The 20006-nt window shown below is 40.1% G+C and overlaps 1 protein-coding gene and 1 long non-coding RNA gene across 2 annotated transcripts in view; both read left to right on the top strand.

Moving 5' to 3' along the window:
* The window catches only part of LOC147911371 (uncharacterized), a 32421-nt gene extending 21265 nt beyond the window's left edge, over positions 1-11156 (top strand). The window contains exons 4-8 of the long non-coding RNA XR_015551226.1: positions 1756-4226; positions 4610-4733; positions 5127-5236; positions 6597-6709; positions 11070-11156. This is a non-coding gene — a long non-coding RNA (uncharacterized LOC147911371). The remainder of the gene's footprint in view (positions 1-1755; positions 4227-4609; positions 4734-5126; positions 5237-6596; positions 6710-11069) is intronic.
* A 745-nt stretch (positions 11157-11901) lies between these two features.
* The window catches only part of LOC147911370 (5'-3' exoribonuclease 2-like), a 76045-nt gene continuing 67940 nt past the window's right edge, over positions 11902-20006 (top strand). Inside the window, 2 exon segments of the mRNA XM_087428021.1 lie at positions 11902-11959; positions 14113-14312. Coding sequence (XP_087284147.1) covers positions 11902-11959; positions 14113-14312 — 258 coding nt within the window.

Here is a 20006-nt window from a genome sequence, read left to right as displayed (position 1 = left end):
TGGTGATAAATAGAAATAGAGAATGCAATTCTCACTCTAATAAATAAGATACAATGAAATATGGAAAGCAAGTATAAATAAATACATTTTAAAGAGAAATAAAGTAAAAAAATGGAAAAAGAAACAGAAAATTATAGATAGTGGGAGCAAAAGAAGTATATAAAAATCACAAAAACTGTAAATGAAATAAAATTTCTAGTTAAATACAAATTGACAAATTGGAGGGGAAAGTAACAAATTTATCTAATTCTCTTTACAAGACGTGTGAAAACCAAAGAACATATGAAAATTTAGGAAGTCAAGATGTGGGAGAACATATAAAGATACACTACACAAATACCATTCAAAGTCAATCCAGGGTAGCTATAATGATATCAGATAAAATAGGTAAAGACAAAACGCATCATTAAGAATCAAGTAGTCATTTCACAGTGATATAAAAGTTCAACTCATCACAAAGATATAGTACCTGTGATCTTATACATTCTATCATGTTAAGATAATATAGCCTCAAATAGAAAAGGAAGGAGTAAGAAGAGGAGGGATAGGAAGAGGAGGAGAGGAAGAAGAAGAAAAAGACAGGGGAGGAAGTGCAGAAGAAGGAGGAGGAGGAGGAAGAAAAAATAAAAAATTTCCTATTATAGTCAAGAATTTCAATTCTTTCTCAGACAAATAATAACATATATCTAATAATAGAAATTTGAAAACTATATTAGCATGTCTGATCTATTGCACACACATAGATCCCTATACCCCAAAACTGAAGAATGTCTATTCTTCTCAAGCACACAGGGAGCATTAACAAGCAGTGAGCATGAGCTAGGCTGTTAATCAAGTCTCAACGTATAGCACATTTGGAATAAGTACAAGGAACTACTCTGTTTTATTGTTGATGGAATTACAGATCCCAGGCAATAGAAATGCAAAGAATTTTCTCTGGCCTCGGAGATTTTCTGTGCACAAGTCTGTAGAAAAGATGAAGACAATAGAGGCTGTTCGGAATAGGTACTTCTAAAGATGTTAATTATTAATATTAACATTATTTTTATATTTTAAAAATAAGAAGTGGATAATAATTTTTTAAACTTTACAATGCTGTGTCTCTTACATTCCTGTGTTTCCAGTTTTCACTCCTTCATACTTCTTCCAAATGTTTCTTGATTGTGATGACTCTTCCCTCTTTGGATCTCTGAAGTTTCACCTTCGTTTCCTGAGTTTTGATGGTGGCAGACACAGAAGTCTGACGGGGCAGAAGTTTAGGCAATTTGATTGCCAGCCTTCTGCTGCACCATTCTCAACCCACATATGTCATGCTTCTCTGCTTGTCCCATACCCTTGAGTTGGAATTACCATTCGTACCCAGGGCTATCTCAAATCTCATGTTAATATTGTTGCTCTTCTATGAAGAATTTAATGATGTGCTCATATGAACAAGCATTTTGGTCCTGAGCCAAAGAATCATTTACAAAACTCTCTCTGAATGTGATCTGCTTTTCTACTCATTGCACTTGCCGTCATAAAATTAACACTTTTGTCCATGTGTGTGGAATTCAGCAAGGACATTCCAGAGCCTAAGTTATGCTATTTGCTTTAGCTATAAATTATAAAGCTTCAGAAGAGTCAAGATAGAGGCTTCTTGAGTTGCCATAAACAAAATGAGTTGACTGGGCATTCTCCCTTAATTAAGTCATTGCATTCACTTTGAAGAATAATGGTTTGAGACTTTTCCCTAAGGATCTCTATCCCTCCATGCAGGTTTCAGTACAAGAACTGCCAGTATGTTCTGGCCTTTGTTTTTGCCATTGAGGAGATCAACAAGAAGCCCCATATTTTACTCAACATGTCGCTGGGATTTGATGTCTATAATGCCCTGCCCAGTGAACAGAAGGCATTGGAGAGTTCCCCGATTTGGCTCACAGTGCTGGGCAAGGACATTCCTAATTACCACTGTAGGAGAGACAGCAAGTCTGTAGCAGTCCTTACAGGAACAACAGGGGCAATTTCTGCCCAGATTGGAACACGGCTGACACTCTACAAATTTCCACAGGTCAGGATGGGCGGGATGGGGAGAGATGAAACCATGTGTCATTTGGTGCCATTCTCAGGTGCCTAAAAAGAATGAAAGGAGAAGACTGGGTTTATGCATCTCTCAAAGGATGTGATCTCAAAGGGTAAGTGTACAGAGTCTTGGTGGGGTGTGCACGTTTCCTTTGTTTGAAGTAGAGAGGAGGATGAAGGAGAAGGAGACAAGGGAATTTCCTGGAACTCTGAGTCTGATCAGTTATTTTATAGAAAGCTTCAGGGAGTGGTAGATGACTGGATAGTGAAATGAGTAAATTTCCCCTTCTACCACTTCCAGGTGTTGCTGAATATTGTTTAAGACTGAGTGTGCTTTTTGCCAATCCTCTTCTTCATGTGGCTTCCAACTGTCTTTTCCCTTGAGCTTAGCTATGGTCCCTTTGATCCCATCTTGAATGATGATGACCAGTTTCTATGTTTCTATCAGATGGCCCCCAGGGACACATCTCTGGCCCTTGGCATGGTCTCTTTGCTGCTTCATTTCAGTTGGACCTGGTGGGGCTGGTCATCTCAGAAGACAAGAAAGGTGTTCAATTTCTCTCAGACTTGAGAGGAGAGATGGACAAGAATGGAATCTGTGCAGCCTTTGTGCAAATGATCCCTGTCACTGGAAGTTTATATACCTCAAGGAACTTTCAGTATCATTTGCAGATCAAGGAATCATCAGTGAAAGTGGTTATCGTTTATTGTGATGCTCACTCTCTAATAAACTTGAGCTTTTCTAAATAGATGTTTTTAGAGATATGGAAAGCCTGGGTCACAACATCACAGTGAGTTTTTACCACCAGTCCAAGAGCATTCATACTTGACTCATTCCATGGGACTCTCATTTTTTCACACCACCATGGTGAGATCCCTGGTTTTGAAACTTTTACCCAGACAGTTAACCCTTCCAAATATCCAGAAGGCATTTAGCTTGATAAGTTTTGGGCCATCTCTTTTGATTGCAACGTTTCTGAGTCTGACTGTAAAACATTCGAGAATTGTCCAACTAATGCCTCCTTGGGGAGGTTGCATCGTTTAGATGTGGCCATGACAGAAGGGAGTTACAACGTGTGCGATGCTGTGTATGCTGTGGCCTGGACCCTTCATGAGATGCGTCTCCAACAAGTAGAAATGCAACCAACGGGAAGTGGGGAAGGGCTGGTGATTTCTCCCTGGCAGGTAATGTCTCTTCCGTTTAATAGCATGTCCTGTCATAAATGTGACTTCCTGATGGGATTCCATAGTGCTCAAACCAAGTAGTTAGGAGTCTTCCTCCAAAAGCACAGGATGTTCTGTACTTGTTTCCTTCTCCAGAAGGTAAATCTAGTCCTGGGTAGTAGTGGTCATCAAGAAGAAGGTGCTAGCTTCAAGGAGAAAGTGCTCTTTGAGTCAATATCAATGCTTTGTGTTACAAAGGATCCCAGCATCCTGCCTGCCTAATGTTTTCAATAGGGCATATGCAGCCTTTTCTCATGAAACTCCTCTATGACAACAGGAAGAGAACTAGTCCTTTAAGTGCCTATATGGGAAAGTATAGTAAATAATTTACATAAAAGATATCATTTAATTCCAAAACAACTTTATGTATCGCTAAGGTCATTTTGCAGATTGATGTCCTGGGAAAATTCAGATAGTGAGTGGGTGTGGATAGATTTGTCTCTGCAGTTGAGATTAGCCTGATTTCCACACCCACTAATTGTCTTGGTCTGCTTATCTTCAGGCATCTTCTCTTGAAACTAACTGATACTTTAGAAACATTATAGTATTTTAGTTCCCCATATATTTTCATTTGTTTTGCTTCATTGGATGCTTATAAGAAATTCATATTATGATCTGGAATTATAGACAATGAAGAGTTTTCCCTCACTCAAGTTTTCCATCTTTGACACCAGGTACACTTCATCACAAGACGATTCATCTCTTTTCCCCATCTCTACACCCCTTTCTGAGGAACATAGAATTTAACAATGCCACTGGTGACTCAGTGAATTTGGCTGAAGAAAGAAAATCAGATGCAGAGTATGCCATTCTCAACTTTTGGAATTTTCCAGAAGGTCTTGGACTTACAGTGAAAGTAGGAGAGTATTCTCCCACATGCTCCACGTGGTCAAGAATTGTCTTTATCTGAGGAAGTGATAGACTGGGCTGTGGGAATTCCTGAGGTGGGTTGGACTCAATCATAATGCTTTACACCATACATAAATAAGCAAAATCTTGTTTTGGGGGTTTCGTGCCCCCTCAGAGCTTCATAAAGGGCCACATATGGGCATTTAACAACTGACTTCCAGCTTAATGAGTTTTATCAATTACCATTTATCCAGTGGAGGGAAATAGAACACATTTATTCAACTATGTGTTTCTATTTGTATATTTGTATATTTTACACCATACAATAAACATTGCATCCAATCAATGAATTGGATTTAGGTATTTAAAAATCAAAAAAATCAAATTTATTAAAGGTCCAATACTCTAAAACACTCTAGTTATTGGAAAATTAAGTAAATATCACAGCTTTTACCAACAGATATCTGATTTTCTCCAGACTCTGCACTCTGTATGCAGTGAGAGTCGTGGTCCTGGATTTAGGGAGAGCCCCCAGGAGAGAAAGGCTGTCTGTTGTTCTGACTGAACTCTATGCCCAGAGAATGAGATTTCCACTGAGACAGGTGAGTGTATGCCTTACAGAGACATTCTCCACCTTTCCGTTATGTCTGCCATTCACCCAAGGAATGGAGAGGTTCTGGATGAGGGCTGTCTGGTCAAAATGCTTCCTTTTTCCATTTAGTAAATAATAACAAACATTTTTAGTTATATTACATGGGTAAATGTTATTAATATGTGTTTTATAAATTATATAAGTCTTAAAATTCTGATCTCTCCTGGTTATAAAACATTATATGTCAGAAATTATCAAATTTATTTGTCAATTGCCATATTTAAGTCCTTTGTCATTTACCGACTGTTATTGTTTTACTCTGGAGCTTTTGCAAATGCTTCAGAGATTCCTGGAAAGGTCTCTGACACTTACTCTAGAATACGTCTTTCTGATAAACTTTCAGATCATAAAACTGAACTGGGTAAGAAATTACAGAACTCTAACGGAGAAACTGATGGCTTCATACAACTGCTAACAAAAGATCAAGATCAAAAGTTGATTGAGTTGACTCTAGTGAGTTCAGAATCTGTCTTCAACCATTAACCTTTGCTTTTCTTTTGTTTTCATAGAAATGCCTCTTTTTAAATACCTGATTTCTTGCTCATAGGCCTAACTTTGGGAGCCTACCTACATCACCACCTCCTGAAATGTATTTCATTCAGTCCATTTCTGGACTGACCTATTGCCAGAACTAAGAGACTGGTTGGTGTTCAGTGAGATGGAACAAGCTACCAACTCAGCTTCTGGACTGTGAAACTTCTTGAAGTTTCAATGGCAGAAATGTAGGGGATCAAAATGTGACACCACAAAATGTGTCTCTTTAGTTTGATTATTTTTAAGAACAAAAGACTCAGAAACTTTGATCTTCCCCCCTACTCAGCAGGAAGTAGCTAGAGTGGTCATCACTCTATTTCCTTCAAGATTGAGGAAGGTACAAAGAAAAGAGGGAATTGAAACAGCACAAAAAACATTGAGCAGCAGAAATTAGTTTTGCTACCTTAACACAGGTTATTGGTTAATAAAATCTTGCTCAATAACAGAGATGGCACTACACATATGCCAGCTGGGAACCCATAGCACCAGGATGACCCTGGAACAAAGAATCTTCAGAAATGTTGCCACTGGAGCCCTTTACAAAGTGAGAAGTCCTTCAATAAGGAAAATCTGGCTTCCAGCAGCCCAAGTAGCTTGATTACCATAAATGGACTGACTCAAGGCAAGATAATCAGCTTAGAGGGGCCCAACTATAGCTTAGTAGCCCCTAACTCCCTTCATTTTATCTGTGTGGAACAGAGGAAGGATATTCTCTTGAATTCACTCGATCCTTTTGATGGGAAGTGACCCTATAAAAATTTGTCTACTTATAAACTTTTTTTTTTTAACAGAAAAGGGATTCTACTCTACTCACTGAACCACACACTGCTTTTTTCGCATGACACATATATCTTGGAGGTCTTTTTATAAGAGCACATGAAAACATGTCTCATTTAAAAAATTTCACTGCATATTATTTATTACATTATGTTGATGAAAATAATAAGAATAATTAGAAGTTTTCACATATTGAGGTGTATGGGGAAGCCATTCTGGGTTAAACCTGATTTGGCCTAAAACTTGTTTCTTCCCAGAGCAGCATGACTTATGGCCCACCAAACATGCATTGTACATCTCCTCATTTACCCAAAGCAAAAGATGTGCTCTTTAAACATGGAGGTGAATGTTTCCCTTCCTCTGATACCAATACCAGTACCTCTTTGAAGATAAGTTTTTCTTCCAAGAAAACCAAGGTCAAGTTGACCTGCTGTGTATCTGCTAAATTGCAGCAAAACCTCTCCTTATGACTTTGAGAAAAACAAAATTGTATTCCTATCAGGTATGTTCTTTGCTCTGAAACGGTATATAACCATGCTGTAAATCACGCTTCTACAGAGGACCCTCTTCCCCAGTGGAAACTGCACTTCCAGGCTAGTCCTCAGCTTGGCTCAGGTAAATATCACCTTATCTTTCTAGTCTATAAATTGTTTGTTGATTATTTATGTCAATGATATGGACATAAAAATTATGTAAACAGTCCTGACTGATTACACTTTGTTTGCATTGCAAAAAGCACTGCAGTAAACATACTTGGTGAACTTTTGTGAGTGCATCTGTTCTATTTAAACCAAATGACAATTATTGTACGTGAGAGTGCTCTTTAATTTAGATTTTTCCCTTGGGTTGCAGCAAAGGGCCAGTTCAAATAAGAGACAACCAGTAAAATTGTGAGTCACTTGTTTATTGCCATACACACATTTATTCTCATTCAATAAGTTAGTAAACAATTAGTGAATTGATCAAATAAGCAACAATGAGCTAATGAAAGCCCTGTCCTGCCTTATTCACAGGATTTGATTAGTCTTTCTTGGCCTTTAGCCACTGTTTGCTCCGTACTGATGCATCAAGGCAAACCTTTGGTCATGGGTTAAGCAGTGCAAGGGGCTCATAGTGACCTGGGGGAATACATGAAGTGGTCCAGTATACTCCAGAGAGACTCAGCGAAACCAATGCCTTTGTTTTCCAGTGTTTGGTGGCTGGCAGGATAAGCCAGGCAAGCTTGGCTTATCTTTGGGTGTGAGAGCCTAGTGGACTTGTAAATGTATTTACAGGTTTAAGGTAACATGTTTACATACAAGGTGCTCCTTTTTCCTCCATCCAACACACCACAGCAAATAATTCAGGGAGATAGAATATATCACCTCACTCTGAATTTATATATCATATCACCCTGTATTTATAAATGCCCTTATCACAATACCTTTAGGCTAAATTCTTACCAGTGGAATTTTTAAATGAAAGAATTATGTACTAAAATATTAAATTTGGATAGTCAATGCCAAATTGTCCTCCTGAAAAAGGTTGCATTGTATGCAAGTTTTACTGGTGTAAATTTGAAATTGCATGATATAAAGTCACAATGCAGGCACACATTTTGAAACCACGTGAATCTCCCTAAATTTTACCTTTTCAAGAGGAATCACATCATTTAAAAACCAGCAGGTGGAGTGAATCATACACTCTGGTTATATCGCTGTGATGTGGGGGAGACACTTGAGCTGGTGAAGCAGAAAAGCAATGCAATCCTTTGTCCATGACCTAAAATTTGAACACAAAATTTCTTCAAATGAATTATGGCTTCTCTTGGCTGCTATTTTAACATTTACCATTGTTATAATCTAACACTGTTTTTAAAACATTGTCTAGTAACAAAGTTATCCAGGCATTTAGTGATTATAGTGCTGAAAAACATGCCTAAAATCCAATAAGTTTAGAAAATAAATTAGAAATGGTAAAACAAAGAAAATAAGGCCAAACCACTGCTGTGATACTCCAAGCTGTTTTAGTTTGGGAGCATTTACACGAGGACATGTTCGAGATGACACTAAGAAAACAAAATTATGTTTAACCAGGGTATAGGATAGGTTCTAAAAAGTCATCAGGCAATGAAACCAGGGAAGTGCCGATCATCAGAACACAAGATGCTTCCCAGTGACTATGCACCCCTAAGCAGGGATAGTGGTGTACTTTTGCATTGCAAGAATGCAACCCCCTTTTTAATACTTATTCTTATGGAATTATTAAGTTATGCAAATATTCAGTGATGCAAGATCTTTGGGAGCATTAAATGCAACACAGAGGTCAGAGAGGCATCTGTGAGCTGAATCCAGATGTCAGCCAATCAGCTTTGGACAAGATGGTAACAGCTGGAAGAAGAAAATCCACTTATTTCCCTCGTCATTAAAAAGGATTCTTTGAGCATTTAATTGCACGTGATGTACAATACTGGATTCTGGATCTAAGAATTCTCCCATGTGCCCCCTTCTTTCTATGGAGATAGAAGCCCAAATAGAGGAATATGTCAGCACTCATTTTCACAGGAAAGATGGATGGTGGCGTTGTTCTCATCCATATGTGACCACGGGTGGGGCGCCGTCCATAAACAGCTCAGCTTCCTGTTCTTTGCCAAGAAACAGTGACAAGATGAATCTGAGGCTGTGGTTGGACAGGTGCAGCGTCTCTTCTGCGATAGGATTCTGATGACTTCCCCAGTTCCTCCTACTTGAGGGGAAGAATATGGAGAAAAAGTTGAAGAGAAATGAACACCTTAGAAATTAACTAAAACTTCTAGCATGCCTAGAGATGACAAGATAGAATTTCACTAAGATCCAAAGCTTGGTTAAGAGGTCCTAATATCTGACTCTGTTTACAGCCTTTTTCCCCCAAAACACCATCTATGATGGTATCTTTATTTTATCTTTTTATGAACATTTACAGTGTGTTTGCAGTGTGCAAGGCCACATGCTAAGCACTTAATACATATGACCTCATTTAATCTTCACTCTGAGATAGATACTATTAGCATCCACATTTTACAGATGAAGAAACTGAGGCACAGAGACAGTAAGTGGCTAGTGCAGAGTCACACAGCCTGGAAGTGGTGGAGTTGGGATTTGAACCCACACACTTGGGCTACATTTAAACACGACAGTGACGGATCCCTTAAATGCTGTGGAGGATCAATGATGCTTATAAGATTGAATATGTGTTTTTTAGAATATAAAGTGTTGTCCAAGGATGAGGGATTATAATTATCTGCTTCTTGGTAGTCATTGGGTTCACTCAAAGCAGTGGTTCTCAAACTTTGGTGTGTATGAGAATCATCTAGAAAGCTAATAAATTACAGAGAGACTCAGACTCATTCAAGTAAGATGGAGTATTACTTGTTAGTATTGTTACTAGCTCTCCAGATGGTTCTGAGAACCACTGAGCTAAATACTCAAATTTTCCTGATGCAAAAATTTGCTTTTCATTCTTGTCTTGCTTGGAAGATATAGGACAAGAAACATCATTGCCTACAGGGCCATATTAAGCATTTTCCCACAGCAGCTGTCCTCATGGGCTTCCAGGGGCTCTTCTCTTTGGCCCTTGCACTGAACACTTGTGGCGCCAGACTCAGATCCTCTTCCCAGGCCAGCACACCCACACTGCAGCTGCTGTGAGTTTCAGTTACTAATGACTTACAGCTTCCTCCTTCTCCAGAGAACTGCCTGCAGTCAAAGGAGCTGCCTCTCCAGAAAGGTTAAACCCCGTTCCCCAAAGGGCCAATAACTGAATGACACGAGAGCACAAAATGCCGGCCACCTGTCTCAAGGTGTTTCCAATTCCATGTTCAATTCACACTCCAGAGTCTCCCGTGGGATCAGGCTGAAGCCAGACTCCACCTGGGGCCACACCACTGCTGATATGCCCCATCCTGCCTCCCTCACTCTTCTTCTCTTTCTCAATGAACCACAAGGATTCTAATCTCTCTTAGGTTCTAGTTTTGGAGAACTCAACCGAAGGCAGCCCCCCAGGAGACAGCTCGGGAGTGAGGGAACAAGATCACGTGCAGGATGAGGAGGAGGTGCAGTGGCTCTGCTGGCTCAGCCTAATGTCCTAAATAAAGCTCGCATCTCTTGTAACAGCTCCATGGGCATAGCCCCTAGGCCACAGTGTGGGACAAGATCAGTTACAAGAGTCATAGCAATCAGGAATCTATGGCTGACCACCAAAGTGCTCAGAGTGTATTCATAGTCCTCTCAATCCAGATAATTTCACAAACCAGGGGTCGTTTTCATCAGATACATAAACCAAGTTTTTACTCAAGAGTCAGCTTCTCATCGAGGCCCCTCATTGCCACTTATTTAAAACTGAGTTCCTCCCACTCCATGCATTCTTGATTTCTCTTCATTGCTCTTTTTTCTATAGCTTATATCACTTTGTAACATACTGTAAAATCCACTTTTTGTGATTTATCGTTTGCCTCCCCCCTACAAGAATGTCAGCTCTGTGAGGACAAGGATTTTTGTCCATGTGTCCACTGCTCTTTCCCCAGCACCTAAATCAGTGCCTGGCACATATTAAACACTCAATAAATATTTGTGAAATGAATTCTGCTAAATAAATTTAAAAATTTTTGCTAATTATCATTGGATATTTGTGGATGGACTGAAGAAAGAGAGAAAGAGAGTGAGAAAGAGAGCAAGAAGAAAGAAAGAGAGACAAGAAAGAAAGACAGAGAGGGGAAGATGAGAAGAGAGAAGGAGGGGGAGAGAGAGAGAGAGACAGAGATAAAGAAACAAAGAGAGAAAAAGGAAGGAAGAAAAGGAAAGGAGGGAGGGAAGGAAGGAGGAAGAGAGGATGGGTGGGAGGAAGGAGGAAGCGAGGGAGAGACGAAGAAAGAAAGAAGATCTCTTCTGGTTTTGGTCTCAAAACCAGAAATTTCAGCGGTTTAATGCAGGAATGTAATGCAAATTCTCTTTTCTTTCAGATCAAGAAACCAGGAAGCTCCCGGTAGCATGAGATGTTGGGTTCAGACAAGGACGTGGCACCAGAGAAGAGCTGATCTTACCATTTTGGTGTGGGTAGATGAGGGAGACACTTCAGTGCTTTCAATTTCAACCCCTTTCCTCATCCCAGTAAACCATTTCCTGTATTCCATTCGCACCTGAAAGTTTGAGGAATATAGAGGCTTGTGTTACATCCAGAGCTTGGTTCAGGAGACAGGACCCTAAAGTAGGAGACTAAAGATATACATCTAAGCCCTACTCTCTACTGCTCTTTCATTGGTTTTCTGTATAATCTTGGCCATGCTTATGTTGATTCATTTTATTTAAAGTCAACTTCCTCAATTGTAGAAAAGCTGCTTACTAAATGTCAGACACCATATGGACTCTATATATGGTGTTGGTGATGATGATGAAGGTGATGATGGTGATGACGATGGTTATGGTGTGGGTGAAGGTGATGAAGATTGTGGTGATGACGGTGATGATAATGAAGGTGATGATGGTGATGATGGTGATGACAAGGTGCTAAAGATGGTGGTGATGATGGTGATGATGGTGATGATAATGAAGCTTATGATGCTCATGATGATAATGATAGTTAAGGTGATGATGAAGATAAAGAAGGTGGTGATGGTGATGATTATGATGATGATGATAGTAGAAATTATGAAAGTGATTGTGGTCATGATAAGGATGATAATGAAAGTGATGGTGGTGTTGGTGATTATGATGATGAAGGTCACCAATTATTGAACATAGCCATGTTCAAGACACTTTATCAACAATGTATCATTTAGTTCTTACATGAGCACAATGATGAAGGTACTTCTCTTATCCCCAATTAAAGATGAAGAAGTTGAGGCTCTTGGAGGTAAACTGACTTGTCTAAGGTCACAAGGCCAGTGTTCAAAAATCATGTCATTCTTACTCCAGAGCCGTGACACTAACCCCTACACTAAACCACCCCTGTGATTCCATCAGTTGCCTTCTTTTAACCTCCTCAACACGTTCTTAAAAGATATTTAAGTATTTAATACTCAACATGATTTCATCAAGACACTTAAATTGTATTTTACTTCTTCTCTGTGTGAAGAGTTCCAAGCATTAATAAGGAAATAAAAGATGAAAGAGAAATTAATGAAGTGTTAAGATGGTCTCTTTGTCAATCTTAATTGCTGGTGGTTCCACTTAAAAGCAAAGGAAAAAATTCAGGAAAACTGTTCCCAATCTTCTGTAAAGAGTAAAATTATAATAATCACTCTCACTGGAAACTTAATATGTGCCAAGAACTGTGCTAGGAGATTTACATAGCATTATCTCATTTAATTCTCAACTCTGGGAGGTAGGTATTGCCACATTTGTGGATGAGAAAACCAAGGCTCAGAGAGGGTAAGCAACCTGCCCAGGGTCACACAGCAACTCACTCAGTGGAAAAATTGGAATTAGAGCAGAAGTCTCTCTGAGTTTGTGGTAGATTATGCCAAATATTCCAGTGCCCCTTCCTATAGTTCACCTCACTACCGGAGGATTATTCATCCTCTCTCTGGTGAATTCAAGTATGGCCATGTGACTTATTTTGGCCAATAAAAGAGAGCTAAGCTGTGCTTTGCCATGATCTCTTTTCCCTTTGCCATAAGAATACCACTGTTCTAAATGAGGGCTGCCCCCTCAGCCTACAACCCAGAGTGAAGACAATGTAGTTCAAGCCACAGCTATGTAGCTTGAGTGAGAAGTAAACCTTTATTGCTGTCAGCCACTGAAATTAGAAAGGGTGGGGCTATTTGTTACTGCAGCATAATCTGCCTTATCCTGACTCATACATGCTCTGCTATGAACTGAATTGTGTCCCCCCAAAATTCATATGGTAAAGCCCTAACCCCCCAATGTGACTGTATTTGGAGATACGACCTTTATGAAAGTAATTAGGGTTAAATGAGGTCATAAGGGTTGAGCCCTGATCCGAGAGGATTAGTTATCAATTCCTTATAAGAAGAGACATGAAAGCTCTCTCTCATTCTCTCTCCCATGTAAGGACACAGTGAGAAGGTGGCCATCTGCAAGCCAAGAAGAGAGCTCTCATCAGAACCTGACTGTACTCACTCTCTACTCTCAGCCTTCCAGCTTCCAGAATTGTAAGAAGATAAATTTCTGTTGTCTAAGCCACACTGTCTATGATATTTTGTTATGGCATCCCAAGCCGATGAATGTATGCTCTTGAGAGATATGTCAGAAAGCTAAAGGTTAGAATGCTATGAAACCCAGCGCACACGGCATACCCAAGCAGCACCTAAACGCTCTTCCCATAATCAAGACAACCCCAAAATACAAACACAAAAGTTCAGAGAGGAGTGAGAATGTAAACAACCATTCAACAAGACTTCGGGACTAGGCTGGTGAGAGACAGAATTATTAGCCTTACCTGGCGATTAAGGAGGAGACAGTGTATCACAAAGAGAAAACCCCCCTGCAGGACACTGATGATGCTGAATGCGTAGGCAACCACTGATCTGATTGTCTCCCCGACTTCTTCAACCATAAAAATCCAAGGCCCCGAGGACAGCCCAGGATAAATAGCTGAGCGATGGCTTTAAATGTCATGACTCTGAAAAGGAAAAGAGTAATAATAACTACCATTTATCAGATCCTCCCTATTTGTTGGGCACTGTGCTAATGCTTTGCATGCATTGCCTTAGTGAAACCTCACAACCACCTTGTGTGGTTAAGTAACTTACAAAAGTCCTACTGCTTGAGGATGAGGCAGAACCCATGTTTTCAGTCACTGCCTCTGGGACTAACGCTTTCTCCCACTCTTTGTAAGTGATTTATCTGCAAACTTTTACCTGGACCTGTTGGAAGATTTGTAGAAAGTGCCTTCTAGAGATTTGTATTGAAAAATTGAGATGATGACGATACCATGACTTCAGAACATATGGCCGTGTTGGGTTTCTTCAAACAAAAATTGTGTTTGGTAAAATGAACTGGGGTTGTTGATGGCAATTGGCTGGAGGAGTTGATGCGCATGAGTGCGTGTGTGTGTTTGCACGCATGCACTTCCGGTCGACGGCGCGCACGTGGGAGGAAGTCCCGGTGCCGCGGCTGCCGCTCCCGCCAGTCTCTCTGGTTGGGTTCGTCCGGGGCCGCGCCGCTGCTGTGGGAGTCCCGGCTTTCTTCGCCGGCTCAGCCGCAGGTCCCCGTCCATCGTTGTCAGCTGCGTGGAAGAGAAGGTGAGGAGGTGCCTGGCGGCAAGCCCGGAGCCCCAGCGCGTCTCGGCCGCGGCCCTCGGGACCCGCCGCCTGTCCCCGGGGTGCCGTGCCGGGGCCCGCGCTGCTCTGTGGGCCCCGCGGGCGGCCGCGGCCCGACACGCGGTTGGTCGCCGACGCTCGTTTTCGGGGCCCTGGGAGAGCAGCGTCGGCGGGGCGAGGGCCGAGCGGGGTCTGAGCTCGCTGGAGGGCTGCTCCTCCCCTGCCCGCTTTTCCGGCCCGGAAGGCCCCGCCCACGGCCGTGTTTCCTCTCGGCACAGCGCGTTTCGGGTTTCAGAACAGGCTCGAAGGTGTTGGGCTGCGCACGCCTGGCCCGCTGAGTTAGCTGGGGAGCGAGGCGCACCTGTTGATCCCAGCCTCTCACAACCTTGTCAAGTAACCCCCCGCGGCGAGCTTTTTGTTGTTTACTGCCCGTGCTGGAAAGGTTTTCTCCTGGTGTGGAAGGACTTTTGTTGCTGTTTTAGAGCCTACGGTGAAAGCAGCATCTTAGAAACGTCTAGGACGAGATAGGAGTCTCATAAGTGCCCCTTTCTCTAGGTGCCCCGACTGCTGGACAGAATGCTTGTTGAAATGTTCCGAATTCCTGGATGCACTTAAATACTTTGTTGTTTGTTTGTTAATGTGTATGTCGACTTTTGGCCGTTATTGAGTTTTCTCTTTATCGTTCCCTTGATCCCGTCCGAGTTCGATTTTGTGCTTGGAATTTCTGGATTGGGAAGGTTCAGCGGCGCTTCATGCCTCTCGCCCCTTCGTTTTTGAAGGAAGTGCCCGTGAGTCACAGTGAACTGCATTCTTTTGCTGAGGTTGGTGAGATCTTGCTTTTTACTTAGCTCCTATCCAGGAGGAACCGAAAGCCTTGTTTTGACGGCAGTTTCAGTATTCCTTGTGTTTTTCCCAAAGAGAAACTGTTCAACTGAATGCTGGTTTCCTTTGTTTTTAAAACTTCCATCAAACTTGACTTGCATCTCATCCCATTTCTACTCTGTAGAGATAACCACTTTTAACTGTTTTGGTTCTGTCTCTAGATATCATGATTATGCCTGATTTATTGGTTTTGGATCTATCTATTGAATTCTAGCTATGATAGGAGAGGATTTCGTCACTTATGCGGCATCCCCTGCCCCATTCCTAGTAGTAAATCACTGTCTTTATTTCTTCTCTTGGTAAGCTTTATAACTTTGAGTGATGTGTCTTTTTTATTACATCTTCCATTTAAAGGATCCCTTGACTTCTCATTTCTAAGGTTAGGTATTAGCTTTTCTACCTCTGCTGCCCTTACTCTTCACCCCAAGCTTGCCAGCTGTCCTTCTGCCTTGTTGGCATCCCACGTTAAACTGTCAGGGCTTTGGCTGTATATGGGATTGTTTTAAAAGCTGAAAAATCAAATAGTATTGTAAATTCTTGTCACTTTCCAGATGCAAGTTATGCTGTGATACTGTTTCTTTTCTTGTGCTACTTTTGTCTTTTTCTTGGTGTTCTCTTTCTGTTTTCCTCTTTATACGGTTCCACATCCAAACTCGCTGTTTTATTAGGTATTCTATCAAGTCCTCTTTCTTCTTGGAGACTCCTTCTTGAGGTCTTTATTTCTGTTGCTGTCACACCTGGTTCTTTAGGCTTGCTGGAAAGCTGCTTCCTGAGATTCTTAAAAATTCCTTTCTTCAGTTGAGGGTACTATTTTCTGGTCATCTTTCTTGGCCTAAAGCCTTCCTTGGTTTTTATTCTCAATTGAATTCTTAAGAAATGCTGTGCGGGGTGTGAGTTTTCTGAATCTGTTCTACCCTTGTACACATGAGTGGTCATTAGCTAGGCATCAAGTTTGAGTTTGCAAATTAGTTTCCCTCAAATCTTTGAAAGTGCTGTTCTTTTGACTTGTGTCATCCAGTATTTTTGATGAGTTTTTTTTTGTGTGAGGAAGATCGGCCCTGAGCTAACGTCTGCCAATCCTCCCCTTTTTGCTAAGGAAGACTGGCCCTGGGCTAACATCCGTGCCCATCTTCCTCCACTTTATATGGGACGCTGCCACAGCATGGCTTGCCAAGCGGTGCGTCGGTGCCCGCCCGGGATCCAAACCAGCGAACCCCGGGCCGCCACAGCGGAGTGCTAGCACTTAACTGGTTGCACCACCGGGCCGGCCCTTTGATGAGAAGTTGAATGTTAATGTGATTTATTTATTTAACCGATACTTATGTAGTATTTAACACATACCAGGCACTGTTCTAGGCACTTTATAGATTAATTTATTAAATTCTCATAACAACCACATGACTGCTACTCCTTACTACTATTATTATTACAGATGAGAAAACTGAAGCACAGAGGGGTTAAGTAATGTACTCAGGGTCACTTGGCTAATACACGGCAGAGCCATTGTCAAAATCAGGAAGGCCATGCTCTTAATTTCTATGTTCTGCTTTCGTTCTTTTGTAGTTGATCTATTTTTCTTTCTGAACTTTTTCAAGATCTTTATCCTTGGTAGTCTAAGTGTTCATGATTATGTACTTAGGTATAGATTTTTTTAAAATTTCAGTTTATTTTGATCGGTGCTTGGCTGACTCTGAGGCTGAGGACTTGTGTTCTTCAGTTCTAGGGAATGCTCCTTGATTGTTTCTTGACCTCCTTTTTCACTGCCCTCTCTGAACTCTGGATCCTGGTCCTCCTAGACTGATTTATTTTTCTTTCATCTCTCTGTTCTCCCCCTCCTCTCCTCCTCCTCTTGCAGCTTTATTGAGGTATTATTGACCTACAACAAACTGCACATATTTAAAGTGTACAGTTTAATACATCTTGAGATATGTGTACATCCATGAAACCATCACCATAATCAAGATAATGAGCGTCACCTCTAAAACATTCCCTCTGGCCCTTTGTTATTCCTCCCTACAACTGTGTGCTGCCTGTCGTTAGTCAACCACTGATTTATTTCTGACTCTGTAGATAAGTTTTCATTTTCTACAATTTTATATACATGGAATTATATAATATGTACTCTTTGTTTTACCTGGCTCAGTTACTTTCATTCAGAATAATTATTTTGAAATTCGCCCATGTTCTTACATATATCAATAGTTCATTTCTTGTTATTTTTGAGTAGTATTCTGTGTTGTGCATGTATCACATTTTGTTTGTTCCTTCACCTGATTGAGGAACATTTGGATTGTTTCCAGTTTTGGGCTATTAAACAAAAAAACTTCTGTGAACATTGGTGTACAAGTCTTTGTGTGGACATGTGCTTTCATTTCTTTAGAGAAAATACTCAGGAGTGAAATGGTTGAATTGTGTGGTAGGTGTGTGATTAGTTAAAAACTTGCCAAGCTGTTTTCCAAAGTGGTTGTACGATTTTACATTGCCGCCAGCATGTGTGCAGGTTCTAGTTGCTCCACTCCCTCTCCAGCACTTAGTCTGGTTAGTCTTTTTTAGTTTTAGCCGTTCTAGTCTAGTGTTATCTCGTTGTCGTTTTGATTTTCATTTGCCTGATGACAGATGATGTTGACCATCTTTTCAGGTGCTTATTTGCGTGCTGTATATCTTCTCGAGCAAGGTGTCTATTCAGATCTTTTGCTCATTTTTAAGTTGGGTTGTTTGTCTTATTGAATTGTAGAGTTTCTTACGTGTTGATATATCTTTTGCAGATATTTTCTCCTACTCTGTGGCTTACCTTTTTACTTCTTACCAGTGCAAAGAACAGAAGTTTTTAATTTTAATGAAGTCTGGTTTATATATATTTTTTTATATTTCCGCTCTTTGTATTGTATTTAACAATCTTTGCCAAAGCCAAGGTCACTAAGATTCTCTCTTGTGTTTTCTTAGAGATGTTTTATAGTTTTAATTCATCCCATGGTTTCTGTTTTTAGTTTTTTAATATGATGAATTACATTGATTTTGAAATGTTAAACTCGCCTTGCATTCCTTGGGTAAATCCCACTTGGTCATGGCATATTATTTTTATATACTGTTGGATTCAATTTGCTAAAGATTTCTTGATTTACATTTTTACATTTATGTTCAAAAAGGATATTTGTCTGTAGTGTTCTTGAAATGTCTTTGTCTAGTTTTAGTTTTTGAGTAACCTTGGCCTCAGATTGAGCTGCGCGGTATATACCCTCCCCAGTTTTCTGGAAGGGTGTGTCTAGAATTGGTGTTATTTCTTGCTTAAATATTTGGTAGAATTCACCAGTGAAGCTTTCTGGGCCTGAAGTTTTGGGGGAAGCTTTTTGTCTACAAATTCAATTTCTTTAGTAGATATAGAGCCATTCAGATTATCTATTTCTTTTTGAATGAGCTGTTGTAATTTTTAACTTTCACAGGTTTTGTCCATTTCATCTGAGTAGTCAAATGTGTTGACAAAAGTTGTTCATAGTATTCCTTATTATCCTTTTCCTATTGATAGCAAATGTGGTGATGTCACCTCTCTTATTTCTGATACTAATTTTGTCTTTTCTCTTTTGTTCCATTAATAGTCTGGCTAGACTGATCTCAAAGAACTAGCTTTTGGTTTCATTGATTTTTCTCTGTTGTTTTTGTGTTTTCTTTTTCATCAACTGGTGCTCTTATTTGTTTCTTACGCTCACTTTGTGTTTAGCTTGCGTTTCTTGTCCTTATTTCTTAAGGTGGAAACTTAGGTCATTGCTTTGGTACATTGCATTTTCTCTAATAAAGGTGTTGAGTGCCATAAACAGCCTTCTAGATACTCTTTCAACTCTATGCCACAAATAATGACATGTTGTGTTTTCATTTTCGTTCAGTAACAGATATTTTCTGATATGCTCTTTGACTTCTTCTTTGGCCCATTGCTTATTTAGAAGAGTATTATTTAATTTTCAAATATTGGGGGGATTTTCCAGACTTTTTTTCTGTTATTGATTTCTAATGTAGTTCCCCTGTCAGAGAACATGCTTTGCATAATTTGAATCTTTTAAAAGCTTATCTGATTTGTTGTATGTCCCAGGATGTGGTCTTGGTAAATGTTTCATTTTGACTTTAAAAAGATACATGTGCTGCTGTTATTGGGTGGAGTGTTCTATAAATGTTATCACGTTTGTTGATAGGATATGAAAGACTTGAACAACATTTACTGATTTTCTGTCTCCTTGTTCTGTCAATTATTGGTAGGGGTGTGGAAATCTCCTATTATAATTTTTTGGATTTGTCTGTTTCTTCTTTTAGTTCCATTGTTTTTTGCTCCTTGCATTTTGAAGCTCTTTTATTAGGTACATAAATGCTTAGGATTGTTACGTCTTCTTGATGAATGTACTCCTTTATCATTATAAAGTGGTCCTCTTTATCCCTGGTAATATTCTTTGCTCTGAAGTCTACTTTGTCCAATATTAATGTAGCCAGATCTTTTGACTAGTGCTAGCATGGTCTATTTCCATCCTTTTACTTTTAGCCTGTTTGTGTCTTTATATTTAAAGTGTTTGTTTTTGTAGGCAACATACACTTGGGTCTTGCTTTTTTACGGTTTGATGATCTCTGCCCTTTTTTTTTTTATTGTGGCAAAATATACGCAACATAAAAATTGCCATTTTAACCATTATAAGGTTTAGAATTCAGTGACATTAAGTACATTTACAATATTGTGAAACCATTGTGACTCTTCATTTCTGTAACTTTTTCATCATCCTAAACAGAAACTCTATACCCATTACACAATAATTCCCC

Source organism: Ceratotherium simum, unplaced genomic scaffold (assembly GCF_057802395.1).
Source record: "Ceratotherium simum simum isolate JZ-2026a unplaced genomic scaffold, ASM5780239v1 HiC_scaffold_43, whole genome shotgun sequence".
In the NCBI taxonomy this organism is placed as follows: Eukaryota; Metazoa; Chordata; class Mammalia; order Perissodactyla; family Rhinocerotidae; genus Ceratotherium; species Ceratotherium simum.
The sequence above is the reverse complement of the archived record's forward strand: the minus strand, read 5'-3'. Positions and strand labels throughout refer to the sequence as shown.